The 16,803-nt window shown below is 36.3% G+C and overlaps 2 protein-coding genes across 3 annotated transcripts in view; both read right to left on the reverse strand.

Moving 5' to 3' along the window:
- The window catches only part of LOC136854242 (netrin receptor UNC5B-like), a 602,045-nt gene that overhangs the window by 504,951 nt on the left and 80,291 nt on the right, over positions 1 to 16,803 (reverse strand). The window lies entirely within an intron of this gene.
- LOC136853963 (uncharacterized) overlaps positions 13,901 to 16,803 on the reverse strand; it is a 14,038-nt gene continuing 11,135 nt past the window's right edge. The window contains exon 3 of the mRNA XM_067129861.1: positions 13,901 to 14,048. Within this exon, the coding sequence (XP_066985962.1) occupies positions 13,901 to 14,048 (148 nt within the window). The remainder of the gene's footprint in view (positions 14,049 to 16,803) is intronic.

Raw genomic sequence — 16,803 nt, forward strand, 5'->3', positions numbered from 1 at the left:
TACCATATGTTCCTTCACAGTCTGTTTCATTCAATTATCCGATGTTTGAGTCACGGGGTAAAATTTTTCTCGCTGCGACCACATGGAATAATTTGACGTTGAATGTACTATTTTTGTCGTATAAGATAAAATTGATAAGTGAATCAGTCAGAGAGTTCTAAGTTATTATTGGTGGTAAGTGGACTGATGTGGGCAGCAGCTAGAGATTGCAGTGTCAGGCAGAAACTTACCATTTTACGAGTTATACATTTTTCTCTGTTATCAAGAAACTTTGGATTTTTCCACCTCCCTCCGGATTCCTTAATTCATAATCTCCTATCTTTTTTAAAGGAGGCTCTAATTCTTTATTTTTTTTTTTTATAGAGTCTCTCTTCTAGTTTCGATGGGCCTGGGCAATATAAAGGTACTGATTGGGCCAGCATTATCGTTTTTCTACTGATGAGCCCTGACAAAAATTCCTAAGAAAAATATTATTATTATTATCATTATTATTATTATTATTATTATTATTATTATTATTATTATTATTATTATTATTAATGCTAAGAGATTCACAATTTCGTGAAAAACAATGTGTAATAAAAATCCACAATTATTTAGTAAATATATTACTATGTAAAATAAACACAAATATATTTACAATATAATTGTGGATTTTTATTTCACTATTATTATTATTATTATTTCTACATTATCTTTGTGTATGGCCCTGAGCTGAAATAATAATAATAATAATAATAATAATAATAATAATAATAATAATAATAATAATAAAAAAATAATAATAATAATTATTATTATTATTATTATTATTAAATCCCGTAAGTTTCCAATCCTAAAAGAAAAGCATTCACTACAACAAACCAACTGACATTTACTGCACCTCCATCCTTCCAGCTGGGCTTCGAGACCCAGCACCAAGAACCCAGACCCAACCCATACCCATCCCAGACCAAACCCAAACCCGAACCCAACCCAATGGATAAATCATTAAGCACCGAGTCGTTTGTGTCAGCAGTCATATTCGGGGTTCGTTAAATCTAAGTCTACAGTTACGCTTAACACAAGCAACGCCATTTACGAGTCCACCCTCAAACCCCTTCCCCCTCTTAATGACCACTTTAGGACTCTAGGACCTTCTTTCTCTCACTTTCAACATGAGAACACTCTTTACAATAAAGAGGCGCGCGCTCTCTCTCTCTCTTCCTCAGAACAAGAGTGCATCTGTCAGCAGGCGTGCCTGGCGGACACCGAGGAAAGGAGGATGAGGATGAGGATAAGGATGAGGATAAGGAGGAGGAGGAGGACAAGTATGAAGAGGAGGAGGAGGAGGAGAAAAAGGAGGAGGAGGAAGATAAGGATAAAGATGAGGGGGAGGATGAGAATAATATGGAGGAGGAGGATGATAAGGAAAATAATAAAGAAGAGGATGATGATAAGGAAGAGGAAGAGGAGGAGGAAGAGGAAGAGGAGGATAAGGAAGAGGACAAACATGAGGAGGAGGAAGGAGGAAGGGCAAGATGAGGAGGGAGTTTGCTGGAGTAGCAGTCAGCAGACTGAGAGGAGTACTCGGAGCTGTAAGAAATAATCATTCATCTCTCGGGAGACAAGGGGAGGAGAACGCAGTATATACCCATTCCTTCAAGTGAATCCGGACGCCGATAAATAACGCTGCTTGTTCTAATTAAAACAAGTCGGGGCTTCAATTATAAGGGGAACAGGGACTCCTCTGTTCTGACCTGTTACCAATCGCGGAAAGGAAGGGTAAGGGAGGAAGGTTCAATCAACGTCTTATGGTCTCCTGCCATGCGAAGGGACATTATATGGACACTTCAGCGCCTCCCGCCGGAGGCGTTGCGTTTATTGAATAAGGGTTTGCTGTTCATGCACAGTACATTATCATCATTCTAATTTGTGACGTCATTTGGTTATGTTTGACTAAACGTCAGTTCTAGAAAATTTGTTGGATGTTTGTCTTGAAGCCTGACTTACATAGAGTTCAAAAGATCAATTACGAAAAATTGTATCAGCTCCCATGAAATCTTTGTATCTTTACTGCCTTGAAAAGATTTTGAATTATTTTCCGACGATATGACTAAAAGCTTTACTTTTATAAAGGTGTTATTCAAACCAAGACAGAAATTCATGAACTACTGACTTAAAGTGAAATTTATTATAAATTTTATACTGATCAATACTGTTCACTTTGTACTATCTTAAGAGTGTGTTTTTTTCAAACCATGAACTACCGAATGAAAGCTAAATTTATAGCTTTTACATTTCTCTATTCGGTCTACTTTATTCATCTGGTTTCGCAAAAGACAAGTGAAATCACCCTCGGCAGCTTTGAACCACCGAAGGCTACGAAAGATCTCGTATACAAACCTTTCCCCGCAGGTTTCCTGAGTACCAGACCGTTTCATCATTCTACACTACGTATTAATACGCAATTATTTCCTCCTGAAGAAACTCATTAGTCATTAACCAACTTTACAGCAAACAGGTGACCCAGAGGAATAATAATAATAATAATAATAATAATAATAATAATAATAATAATAATAATAATAATAATAATAATAATTATTATTATTATTATAATATAATAATAATTTTCAATGCAGATAGACAAGGTGGAAAAATACAATATACAAAATTTAGGTACAAGAGATAAAAATTATAATTATAAGTGGTTACACAAAAAAAACTAATAATAATAATAATAATAATAATAATAATAATAATAATAATAATAATAATAATAATAATACCACAGGCAGATACAGAAATCAGGTACAGTTTGCTGAAGAGGAAGTGAACAGCAATTCTTAATAATAATAATAATAATAATAATAATAATAATAATAATAATAATAATTTTAAAAAATCCTCAGTGTAGCACGGGTCTTGAAATGGAGAAACAAATCTACAGTTATGCATGGGTGCAAATATATTATTTTTTTAAAAAACTTAAACACAGAAATTTCAGGAATCTGTTCGACTCCCCTTTGTACCCATACATAACTGTGGATTCGTTTCTCCCATAATAATAATAATAATAATAATAATAATAATAATAATAATAATAATAATAATAATAATAATAATAATAATTTAAAACAAACAACAAAAGAGGTCAGGTGCATAAGCACTCGTTCGAATTCCGGCGCGCGATCCCCAATTCTCCCGCCACGCGCTTTACCACACGCGAAAGAAAAGATAGCGAAGAAAAGATAGCGAAGAAAAGATAAAGAACAAACAAAGAGACGATCCAAAGGGCCAGTGTCCATATCTGGTCCCCTCTGACGACCAGGACAGAGGGAAAAGTTCCGACTCATCATCCCAGCGAGCCGAGAGCAGACTCCCAATACGGTAAGAGATTTACGGGCGCTGGGCGTCCACTAAGGAGCTAATGAATTCAAAAGGAGCGAGTCACTCCGTATGCAAATGAGTACAAGCACTCGGGAAAAAAGAAGAAAAGAAAAAATACGATAAAAAAAAAAAAAAAGCGCGTCCCGTGTTATCCGAATATTCATTTTGGCTCCCTGATAGGACGGTTCTACTCGCTAACCAAATTCCTTTTTTTTTTCTGGGGGCTGAAAAGATTATTTTTAATGTTATTCTTATTATTCTTAACAGAGAGGATTTTTTTTTTTTTTGGACTTGAAAAGATTTGCCCCTCTTATTATTCTTATCAGAAAGGAAGGCACAACTTTACGCCAAATACCAACACAAGCGAATTCGGAATTACCCAACTATACGTTTGGAATTGACAATAAGAAATGTCCACCCATAAACCTTATTTTTTTTCCATTTCTTCTCCCCCTGAATACTCTAACAGACTAACTGCCGTCTTACTTTTAACCATACAGAAACAACACGCCTTATTTAAAGGCATCTACAGTACTACAGACATTCATTTATCGCCAATTCTGAAAACCCTGATATATATTTTTTCCCCTCAAATCCTGAAACAGATTCACCTTTCTGATTGCCCGGACTTTAAATGGAAAGCATAACTTCACTGAGAGGAATTTAATAGGCGACCGGACTCAAACTCCCACTCTTTTTCACCCGGACCATACGGAAGAAGAGACTTCATAATCCATTCGCAGCTCAAAAAAAAAAAAAAAAAAAAGACTTTTCCCTCTTCTCGGCGATCGCTGGAAATGAATGGGCTAAGAGACGCGGCGTCATGAATTTGCATAAGCGAGAACCGTTTCCTTTGAAGTCGGGCCAAAAAGAAAAAAAAAAATACCTGAGGTTCGGGCAAGGAGTGGGGAAGGATACTGGGGAAGGGAGGGGATGCAATGGGAAGGAAGAGGAGAGAGAGAGAGAGAGAGAGAGAGAGAGAGAGAGAGAGAGAGAGAGATCCCTGAAAAGGAAAAAAGCTATATTGGGTAACGAGAGGATTTGATACAAATTGGGTGATTGGAGTTAGAGAGAAGACTGAATATAAATAAAGGAGTGGATATAATAAGGAAAGAGAGAAGACTAAACATAAATAAGGGAGTGGATATAATAAGGAGAGAGAGAGAGAGAGAGAGAGAGAGAGAGAGAGAGAGAGAGAGAGAGAGAGAGAGAGAGAGGATCCCTGAAAAGGAAAAAGCTATATTGGGTAACGAGAGGATTTGATACAAATTGGGTGATTGGAGTTAGAGAGAAGACTGAATATAAATAAAGGAGTGGATATAATAAGGAAAGAGAGAAGACTAAACATAAATAAGGGAGTGGATATAATAAGAGAGAGAGAGAGAGAGAGAGAGAGAGAGAGAGAGAGAGAGAGAGAGAGAGAGAGAGAGAGAGAGACTAAATATAAATAAGGGAGTGGATATAATAAAGAAAGAGAGGAGAGAGAAGACTAAATATAAATAAGAGCGTGGATATAATAAGGAAAGAGAAGAGAGAGAAAAGACTAAATATAAATAAGAGAGTAAATATAATAAAGAAAGAGAGGGTCCGGTGGTGGCCTGCGTTGTTGGTGCTATAGCGGTGCCGAAAGTATGATTTTGGCTAACTTTAACCTTAAATAAAATAAAAACTACTGAGTCTAAAGGGCTGCAATTTGGTATGCTTGATGATTGGAGGGTGGATGATCAACATACCAATTTGCAGCCCTCTAGCCTCAGTAGTATTTAAGATCTGGGGATGGACAGACAAAGCCGTCACTAGTTTTCTTTTACAGAAAACTAAAAATTGAACGGACTTCAAGGCCTTTCTATAAACATGAAGTCTCTGAGAACTGAGGGGACTTCAAGATCTTCCTCTACGATAACGTCCCTGAAACTGAACGGACTTCAACACCTTCCTATATACGTGACGTCCCTGAAACTGAGCGGACTTCAACACCTTCCTACACACATGACGTCCCTCAAAACTGAACGGACTTCAATGTCTTCCTATACACATGACGTCCCTAAAAACTTCAAGCCTTCTTATATACATGACGTCCCTAATAACTGAGAGGACTTCAAGGCCTTCCTCTGCACATGAACACGTCGAGGTCGGCCTGGACTTCGAGCCATTCCTGTGACGATGACCGTAGGACCTGAGCAGACCTCAAGACCTTTAAGAGCTCTGTATAAAGAAGGTTCACAATTCAATCATTTTTCCTCTTCTAATGACAAGTTTTAGACGTCCCTCTAACTGCTCTTGTTTTCCCGTGTTCTTCCCTCAAGGTTAAGGGGGTTTAACCCCCCACCCCATTTTTCGAGACTGGGCTAGTTGAGGAAATTAGTATTTAAAAATAAATAAATAGGTTCAATGGCGTGGTACAGTAAATTACTCAGCTCTTAATATCCTCATCAAAATTCTCTCTCTCTCTCTCTCTCTCTCTCTCTCTCTCTCTCTCTCTCTCTCTCTCTCTCTCTCTCTCTCTCTCCCCGTCGTATAACACTTAGCTCTCATTCGCTCTAAATGCAAATGAATACAACTGCCATAAAAGCACTCCCTGGAAAAATACAACTGGAATAAAATCCGAGTTCCATTTTCCAGCCTCGTCGCCGCCGTCATTTCCAAGAGGAGCCATTTCCTATTCAAACGGTGAACAAATCCTCAAGATACGCGTGCTAATTAAAATCAAGTCGTCTTGTCCGAACTTCCGCGAAACAGCCATGACTTTGGAGGAGGAGGGGGAGGAGGAGGAGGAGGCCGAGTTTTTTTTTTTTTTTCAAGCCGAGAAGTATTTAAAGAAATGTTTCCCAGATCCAAGTTCTCACAATTGGGGAAGGGTTATTTGCCAGCGCCTTCAGGTTCATCTCTTTCTTGCAATGCTGCCTGAAAGTGACTAAGTTTTCTTTTTAATTATTAGTTTTTTTTTTTCTGAGGAAAATTAAAGTTCTGTTACGCGTCCCGAATAGCTAATAAGGGAGACTGAAAGCCAAAAGATGTTTTCCAAAAGATGTTTTCCAAAAGATATTTTCCTCTCTTTCTTTCATTCAAACGCAACACGAACACCAAAATGAAAAGAAACCTGTTCGGGAAATGGGTGGAAAAAAAGGGGGAACGCCTGAAATAAAAATAATCCGATTCTGTCTGATCACCATTACCCTAATTCCACTGATGTCTCCCTGTACCTCAATTACTGGAAAGAAAATAGGACATCATTCCTCCACAATGACGAGACATTATTCCCCCCATAAATTCCGTCTTCCAAAGCGAAATCAGTTACCTTAACCTCAAAAAGGATATTTTCTGTGAAAGGACAACTATAAACACCAAACAAAATGAAGGCACAGAATATGAAAAGTAAACAAAGAGAATAAGCAACTTATTTTAATTCTTCTTGATAAAACCCCTAAACAAGTCTTCTAAACTTCTCAAATGATTTCGGAACTATTCTGTTGCCTTGTACAGCATTTTTGAGGAAAGCAGGCGAGTCCTTCCACTTTGGTTCACATGAAGAATGGCCCCCTTCCCTTCTTCCCCTTCCCCCTCTTAGTCCTGAGTCCTTCCTCTCTTGTTCCATTCCCTCTGAGTTCCTTCCCCTCAAAGGAGTCCTTCCACTAAGAGTTCTTTCCCACTGAGTCGTTCCCCTCTCGGTTTTACCTTTTCGAGTCCTTCCTCTCAAAGTCGATTCCTTCCCCTCTGAGTCATTCCCCTCTGAGTCCTTCCCCTCTGAGTCCTTACCCCCTGAGTCACTCCCTCTTAAGTCCTACCCCTCTTAGTCCATCCCCTCCAAGTTCTTTCCCTCTGAAGAGTCCTTTCCCCTACGAGTACTTCCCTTCTGACTCCTTCTCCTCTGATTCCTCCCCCTCTGATTTCTTCCCCTCTGATTCCTCCTTCCACTCTGATTCCTTCCCCCTCTGATTCCCACCCCTCTGATTTGACTCCTCCCCCTCTGATTCCTTCCCAACAGAGTTCTCCCCACCTTGACGCTTCCCCACTGAGGAATCCTTCCCTTCTCCCCCTCCCCTCACCGAAACGCCTCTTCCCATGCAGAATGGAAGAGAGCTAGAGACTAATTAGTATGAACTTTGGCGCGGAGATTAATTCCAACTGCAGAAACAGCGAGAGAGACTTCGTTCCGGCAACTTCCTGACAAAAAACGACTACCGAAAGAGAGAGAGAAAAAAAATATTTATTCCTCAATTATCCTTACAAAGAGTTCTTTTATGAATTCAATTTAAGCCTTTTTTTACGAGTTCAGTGCAAGCCATTAAATTCCTTTTTTTTTTTTTTTTTTTTTTGTGGTGTCAGCGCCATCTGAAAGCCCCACAAGTCATGGAGGACTGGGACCTAAAGTATTGGGAGAAATGACGATTTTATCAAAATGTTGAACGTTCTGGCTGTTTTTCAGATCCGAAACTTAACTTTCGGATAAGAGGAATTTTCCAGATATAAAACAACAGAATATCAAACACTTGGCAAAATACCACATGCTTTTCCACATGTGAAAACTTCACTACCAACTGATTTCTTTTCCAAATGTAAAAACTTCGCTAAATATCGTATTCTTTTCCAAATGTAAAAACTTCACTAAATACCGGATTCTTTTCCAAATGTAATAACTTTGCTAAATATCAGGTGCTTTTCGAAATGTAAAAATTTCACTAAATATTGAATTCTTTTCCAACGTAAAAACTTCGCTAAATACCGATTCTTTTCCAAATGTAATAACTTTACTAAATATCGGATCTTTTTCATATTCGAAAACTTTTAAAAATATCGGATCGTTTTCGTATTCGAAAACTTTGTAAAATATCGGATCGTTTTCGTATTCGAAAACTTTGCAAAATACCGGATCGTTTTCACATTCGAAAACTTCGCAAAATTCCGGATCCTTTGCATACTCATAAACTTTGCTAAATATCGGATCCTTTTCCTACTTGAAAACTTCCCAAAATGCCAGATCCTTTTCATATTCGAAAAGTTTCCAGAAGAGCGGATCCCTTTCATATTTGAAAACTTTGTAAAATACCGGATCACTTTCATCTTCGAAAACTTTGCAAAATACCGGATCGTTTTCATATTCGAAAAATTTTCAAAAACCGGATCGTTTTCATATTCGAAAACTTTTCAAAAACCGGATCGTTTTCATATTCGAAAACTTTTCAAAAACCGGATCGCTTTCAACTTCGGAAACTTTGTAAAATACCGGGTCGTTTTCATATTCGAAAACTTTGTAAAATACCGGATCACTTTCATATAAAAAAAAATCGTCAAACACCGCGCACACTTCCCGAGGCAAAGTGTAGCAAAACATCCGATGCCTCTCGAGTAACAAACCTCCACCAGCGTGCAGCTGTTGTTGTTGTTGTAGTTCGTGCAAACAACAACACCACCACTGAGATTATATGCATCCGCAGTGACGGAGAGGCAAACCTTGCAAACGATGTTCAATTCCTTTCACTATCTTGTTTTCTCCGGCGGTCATTTTTCTCCCGCGTCCAGATAAGCGACCGACTTAAATTCCCATCGCGTCCTCGCGGGATATCCTTGAGAAATCTATTCCTTGGCCGAGGGAAAGAAAATAAATTCTGGCGTTATCAAAAGGATAAAAAATGAAATTGGAAGCTTACCCAGTCCTTTCTTATGCCGTATTATGCGCGGAGGACCGTGCGAATGAGAGAGAGAGAGAGAGAGAGAGAGAGAGAGAGAGAGAGAGAGAGAGAGAGAGAGAGAGAGAGAGATAAATGGAAAGGAAAATGACAGGATTTATTTTCCACTGATGACGACAGACCAGTTCTTTAAACAATGGACTTTACAAACGAATGCAAAGTTTCTCGGTGACAAAAGCATTACGCGTGAGCATTTCAATTCATTCGTTCCGTTTTTCACAATTTTTCGCAAATGGGCAGCTTATTCAGTGAAGGATTGTTCCACGTGAATATTTGAATGTTTCAAGTAAAAATCTCTCTCTCTCTTAAAGTCAGAAATAAAAAAAAAATCATACCATTGTCACAAAGTGATGATTATAATGATTGATTTTTTAACATGATTTATTGATGATAAATGCAGCCACGTACGGTGAAACTGTGTACTAAGATTTCCTTTTATTATTCCTTTCTAATTTTTCAAGACTCCACTAATCATAATAACAATTTACCTGCTGCTACAAAGAAACTCATTTGAAAGATTGAGAAACTACAACACAAACTCATCGGCATCCGGACGGCCACTCTATTTAATGAAGTTTGTTTAAGAGAGAGGATCTTCTTCCGAAATAATAATAATAATAATAATAATAATAATAATAATAATAATAATAATAATAATAATAATAATAAAATAATAAAAATAATAATAATAATAATAATAATAATAATAATAATAATAATAATAATAATAATAAGCATAAATTTTGTGCAAGAAATTTATTCACACTTCGATTAACTAAATGATAAACACTAAAACCATAAATTCATTGACGTTTGAATATTAAAAACTCGTCCATACCGAATCTCTCTCTCTCTCTCTCTCTCTCTCTCTCTCTCTCTCTCTCTCTCTCGATCAACGGAACACTATTCAACCACGAAATCTTATTGAACGGGAGAAATGCTAATCAAATCGTTAGCATATGGTGTCTGCTTTCACAAAAAAATTTTTTTTACAAGTAAGTAACAATGAACAGAATTCCTGAATATTATCAGTGTGGAAAATAATAATAAACCCATTAAATCGGGGCTTTCCTATCAGTCTGCTTTAAGAGTAACTGGAGGAAAGTAAATAAAAGACTTACTGTTATTTCTGTAATTGATGTGATTGACTATTACTAATATTGCAACATAAGTGTTCTTAAAACTGTATGTATGTATATATATATATATGTATATATATATATATATATATATATATATATATATATGTATATATATATATATATATATATATATATATATATATATATATATATATATATATATATATATGCATATACTCGTACATATATATACATACATACATACACATATACATATGCATACATATACATACATATATATATATACACAATTCTGAACACTTACGGAAACGACAATGCAAACATTATATGCAATTGTATGGAAACGACAAATGTCAAAAATAAAACGCAACTCGAGCCATATATTATAACGAACGCGATTTTCGAAAGACGGAAACAAAACCTGAGCCAAGTACGTTAAAGAACGAAAAAAATGCAACAACCTTCCGGACCGTTATTCGAACCTAAAAAAAAAAAAAAGTGCATGAGTGTGAGTGCGTATGAGTGTTTGCGGCTATATGCATATGCGCGTGACCGCAAAAGTAGATTATTACCAAGAAGAACTTGAGATGGAAAAATGTCTGGTTATGAGAACCAAAGCAGGAGAGCTATTTGTCAAAATGAACCCTCAGGAGGTCGGTAGGTTTTCAAGTTAATGACATTTGTGACCTCCAGCGTGTCTAGACTGCAAACACGTCTTTGCTTTTGCAAGCGTTCTGTGATAATTATACATACATACATACATACATACATACATACATATATATATATATATATAATTATATATATATATATATATATATATATATATATATATATATATATATATATATATATATATATATATATATATATATATATATATATATATATATATATATATATATACACACACACACACAAGTAAAGGCAAATGCCACACGGAGTGGTTGTTGAGGCCTTTCGACAAACGGTCCCTTACTAGCAGGCTGATGAAAAATATAAAATAAGTTTACAAGAAAGCTCGTATAAATGACAGGTGACATACAGATATCCCGGAAGGTGGAGATTAAGAAACAGATACACCTGGAATCCAATACAGATGAAGAATTAGTTGACTTACCAAAACAAAGGTAAATCTTATTTTACGTATTTCTGTAGCCATAAATACGTTTATAAACGTATTTCTGGCTACAGCTGTTGCGAATCAATATTTGCAAGAGATAATCAAACCATTCAATCAGGAAAAGCAAGCATTGAAAAGATATCTGACAACTCAGAACCATTTTCAGTCGAACCCCGAGAAATGCAATTCCCAAATCTCCGAACACAAAACCACAGAAATTGCTACGACGCCAAATTACATCAGTAAAATCTATCAATCAATCAGAAATTGCAACCACTGAAAAAAAATCATTTACAATTCCAAACCATCAAAAGTATAGTCGTGAGGAATTCAAGCCTCAATTCCCCTGGATAGTGGAGAATACAGTTCCTCTAACATAAACAGCATGAATTACGAGAGAACTCAACTATTATAGTGGGCTTATGCTAATCACAGGTGGTACTTATAGACTTGAGGTAATTGGGCTTATTAGGAAGTTTGTTCCTCAGGTGTCAAGGAAGTTTGTGCATCGTCAGCAACAGCGAGGGCCACCTGTTGATCCCTTTTACTTTAATATTTCCGGCACTCAAGGTCGACTATGAATCTCCATAAATCACTCAGCATACGTATCGGGAAAGGTTGGCCAAATATAACGGCCTTATTTCCATGGTTTTAGGAAAATAAGGAGAAGTATGTCAGTGGTTATATATGTAGATGATAAATTTCTGGGACCATATAAAGACCATATTAAGTCTCTCTCTCTCTCTCTCTCTCTCTCTCTCTCTCTCTCTCTCTCTCTCTCTCAACATACAGGTATCCCACAAAGAATGCCAGATACGAATTTAAAACTTAAATTACAAGTTTCTCTCTCTCTCTCTCTACAAACCTATACACAAAGAATGCCATATGTAAATATAAAACAAATTTTAATACAAGATTGCCTCTCTCTCTCTCTCTCTCTCTCCCCCTGGCCCCTTGTGAGCTAATGCCAAAGTCAACCTCATTGTCATGAAGCTGAAACACTCCCCTCTCTCTCTCTCTCTCTCTCTCTCTCTCTCTCTCTCTCTCTCTCTCTCTCTCTCTCTCTCTCTCAACGCTAACACAGGGAAATCGTGACTACGTCCAACAGACGATGATTAAGTGATGATAACTTCCACAGCTTTCTAAAGACAACGATTATTATTATTATTATTATTATTATTATTATTATTATTATTATTATTAAAATGTCCAATCCCAAACTAACAAAAATCAGAAACGATGTTTTTAACATACCAAGACAGGGTGAATAAAAATATGGACAATGAAAGATTTCCTTACGATGAGGGCTGACGCCCATTTTAAACTGACCTGTAAAAAAAGAGAGAAAAATGTTAGCATTAATTTAATAAAACTTGTTTATAGAATGTAACAGAATAATTTATTAAGCCTATTACTAAAAATGAATTTCTCATGAGCCACATTTTTCCTATCTATAGATCCCCAAATTCACGCACAATAACAAGAATGAAAAAAATTCTTGAATACTTTATGAAATTTTTGCTACGGTTTGAGAAAGCTACCTCTCTCTCTCTCTCTCTCTCTCTCTCTCTCTCTCTCTCTCTCTCTCTCTCTCTCTCTCTCTCTCGTTGCCTTTAATTCATTGCATGAAAATCAGGTATCTTTGGCAGTATAATATCAAAATTTGAAAACTACAATCAAGTCCATAACTTATCAAATGAATCAAAAATTAATAAAGTTGGTCCATGGTCCGCACGGGCTCTTGCTCAATATGAAGCCTAAATTATGCTGAACTTTAAGGTGAATAAAACAACTAAACATTTTTATGCAAATAAAATATCTTCTATAAGCAGACGCAATATATATGACAGACTTCAGAACAGAGAGAGAGAGAGAGAGAGAGAGAGAGAGAGAGAGAGAGAATTTTGGCGTTACATCAGCAATGGTCATCGACTGCAAAAACTTAACAAGTGTGTCTGTAAACATCAAACCTGCGCCAGGGCTGAATAATCCAAAACACTGCCCCACCCCCAACCCCAAAAAGGTCGCTTCTCCCTAAGTGACATTCCTATCTCTCCCAAGTATAATCACTTGGTGACAGGCAAACCAATTAACATATATACAGACATTAAATAAAATTAAGCTAAAACTCGAAATTTTTGTCGGAGGCAAAAAGAATACAGATGACATATTGTTAATTTCATATCAGTTGGTTGGTCAGCGTCCAGAAGTCCACACAAAGCCTCTCATTCCCTTCCAGCCCTTACAATACTTTGGGTAAAGGGAACGCGCTGGCATAAGACCACCAACCAACCAACGGAAAGGCTTTTGTTAAGAGGTATCAGCTAACTCAAAGGAACGCGTTTACCTTTGTGAATCAGAAATCCTGCGCAGGCGCATTAAGCCACTGACAAGACAAGATAGCGAAACAACGACGAGGAAACGTGGGAAATGAAACAACACAAACTGCACTGAAACGCGCGTGTGCACACACAAATACACACGCACCAACACACGCGCACACACCCGACGTAACAGCGAGCTGTACATATGCTAATCCCGACCACCATTCAGAATTAACCTAGACTTCAAAGGCCTTTGTTAATCCGGGGTTAACCTCCTATAAGCGAAGGGCATCACATCCCCTCCTCCTCCTCCTCCTCCTCCTCCTCCTCCTCCTCCTCCTCCTCCTCCTCCTCCTCCTCCTCCTCCTCCTCCTCCGAGCCTTCCTTCGTTCCCCGACAGAAGCGGAACCGCTTCGTTTCGAAAAGAGACTTTGACTCCCTGTTTAGATTTGGGTAGCTCAGCCTTCCAATTTGACGGGAATTCAGGGTTGACGAGAACCTCAACTCCTGCTTGAAATCATCGGTCAACAATGAATCGCATCGCGTGTTTGAAGTCGTTCTCAGTATTCTGTCGCTGGTATCATGCGAGCACATTACGACGTCTGAAATTCTGGAAGCGTCCTGCGCTATCTGACTTGAAAGCTGATGCCTTTTACTTATTTATTCAACGCTGATGCCTTTTACCCACTTATTCATTCATTTTTAATTTCTCCTCCCCCAAAACACGTTCATAGAATGCGTATAATCTGACGCCATTTTGAATAACAGCTTCATAATTGGGGGTCTATATCCCGAGTGCTTTAAAAGATTAGGTCCAGGTACAAAAATCTTCACCTGAGCAGACAGTCATGTAGAAGACAGTCACACACACACACACACACAAAGAGGTCTCGGACGGGCAAACCGGACGCACAAAACGACCGATAGAAAACCCGAAAGTCGCATATAAAAAAATGAACAGAGGCAACACACGCTAAACTGAAGAATCCTTCAACGATCCTCTACCGAACTGCGCAGAGTGACAAGGCCGTCCTTCACAGCAACAACCCGCGCTCGAAAATAAAAACAGCGGAAGACTATAAACCACTCAAGGAGGAGAGTTGGGGGAGAACAACGAAGAAGAAGAACAACAACAACAACAACAACGTTCATGCAAATAAACGCTGGGACGGAGTATGGGTTCCCTGGCTATTTCTGTCAGCGGTCGGCGGCCATTATTAGGGCGGCAGAGGCGTAAACAGAGAGGGGATGGGAATTGGATATTTAGGTGGCACGCCTATAATTTCTCGCTTAGGAATCAATATCCGTTGAAAAAATAGCCGCTAGTAATAAAAACCATTCTGCTATTAAATGAAATAATAGTAATATTAAGCACCGCAAACCATTTTTTACAAATGATTCATGGTAATAAGTTTTATACATTAGCAGAGTGTCATTCATTGAAAAAATTGCTCCTAGTAATAAAGACCATTCTGCTATTAAATGAAATAATAATACTAAACACTGCAAACGATTTTTTACAAATGATTCATGGAAATAAGTTTTATACATTAGCAGTCTCAAAGAATAAAGCAATATTCGTTGAAAAAATAGCTGCTAGTAATAAAACCACTCTGCTATTAAATGAAATAATATTAATATTAAGCACCGCAAACCATTTTTTACAAATGATTCACGGAAATAAGTTTTATACATTAGCAGAGTGTCAAAAAACAAAGCAATATTCATTGGAAAAATAGCTGCTAGTAATAAAAACCATTCTGCTATTAAATGAAATAATATTAATATTAAACACTGCAAACCATTTTTTACATATGATTCATGGAAATAAGTTTTGTACATTTGCAGTGTCAAAAAATAAAGCAATATTCATTGAAAAAATTGTTCCTAGTCATAAAAACCATTCTCCTATTAATAAAATAATATTAATATTAAACACTGCAAACTATTTTTTACAAATGATTCATGGAAATAAGTTTTATAATTCCCCTGTAAAATGCAACACTGCAAACAATTTTATTTTACAAATGATTAATGGAACACAAGTTTTATAAACTACCTAATGGTCAAAAAAAAGAAATCAATAATAGCTGCTAGTGATAAATGCAACTTTCTGCTAATAAATGTAACACTGCAAACAATTTTTTTTTTTACTGATGATTAATGAAAAACAAGTTTGATAAACTAGCTGAATGTCAAAAAAGAAGTCAATAATCATTAAAAAAAAAAAAGAGCTGCTAATGATAAAGCAGCATTCTGCTATTAACTGTTACACTGCCAAACACCTTTTACAAATTCATAATTATTTCTCATTCTTTTCTGATAACTGATTTCTTCTTTCTGTATTTACTATTGCCTTCTGTAACTTCTTTCAAAGAAACACCATATTCTTTGGTAGCTTGAATTTTAAGTCAATGGCCCCTGTTGGATTATTCCATTGAATAGGGGTTTATCCTCCTCTTCTTGCGAATAATAATAATAATAATAATAATAATAATAATAATAATAATAATAATAATAATAATAATAATAATAATAATAATAATAATAATGGAAAATGAGTTTTATAAACTACCTGAGTACCAATTCAAGATGTCCTGCTTTTTGTGTGTACCAATAATAAAATCTTCACAGGGTTAGTTAGTATCGAAAAAAAATCATATACATAAAATAAAAAAAATATATAAAATATAAATAAACGAAAAAGGTTCCATATCAATGATGAAACATTCCGCAATATTCCGATTGGTTCAAAGAACCCATCACATGTTTATAAAATTCAATTACTTGTCTTACTTAAAAGTGAAGAATATGAAATGAACTCTTAACATCTATAATATAAATGACCTGCCATATTCAATTTACTTGATCACAGTAAAGTCAACATTCTCTTAAATAGTATACCATTGCATAGTGTCATGAACTCGAGTTCTTTATCCTTACAGATCTGAGAGAAGTATGGGCTTGGATCAATGTTGGTTTCCCTGCATACAATATAATAATAATAATAATAATAATAATAATAATAATAATAATAATAATAATAATAATAATAATAATAATAATAATAATAATTTTTACAAAATATGACTGGCCAGACTAGTATACAAAACTGACTGGTAAGAAAAATGCGTGAAAAAGGATCTTTTAAAAAGATCATGATGATAAATAAAGTACATTGTGTTGCAATGAGG

This window comes from Macrobrachium rosenbergii, chromosome 28 (genome assembly GCF_040412425.1).
Source record: "Macrobrachium rosenbergii isolate ZJJX-2024 chromosome 28, ASM4041242v1, whole genome shotgun sequence".
Lineage (NCBI taxonomy): Eukaryota > Metazoa > Arthropoda > Malacostraca > Decapoda > Palaemonidae > Macrobrachium > Macrobrachium rosenbergii.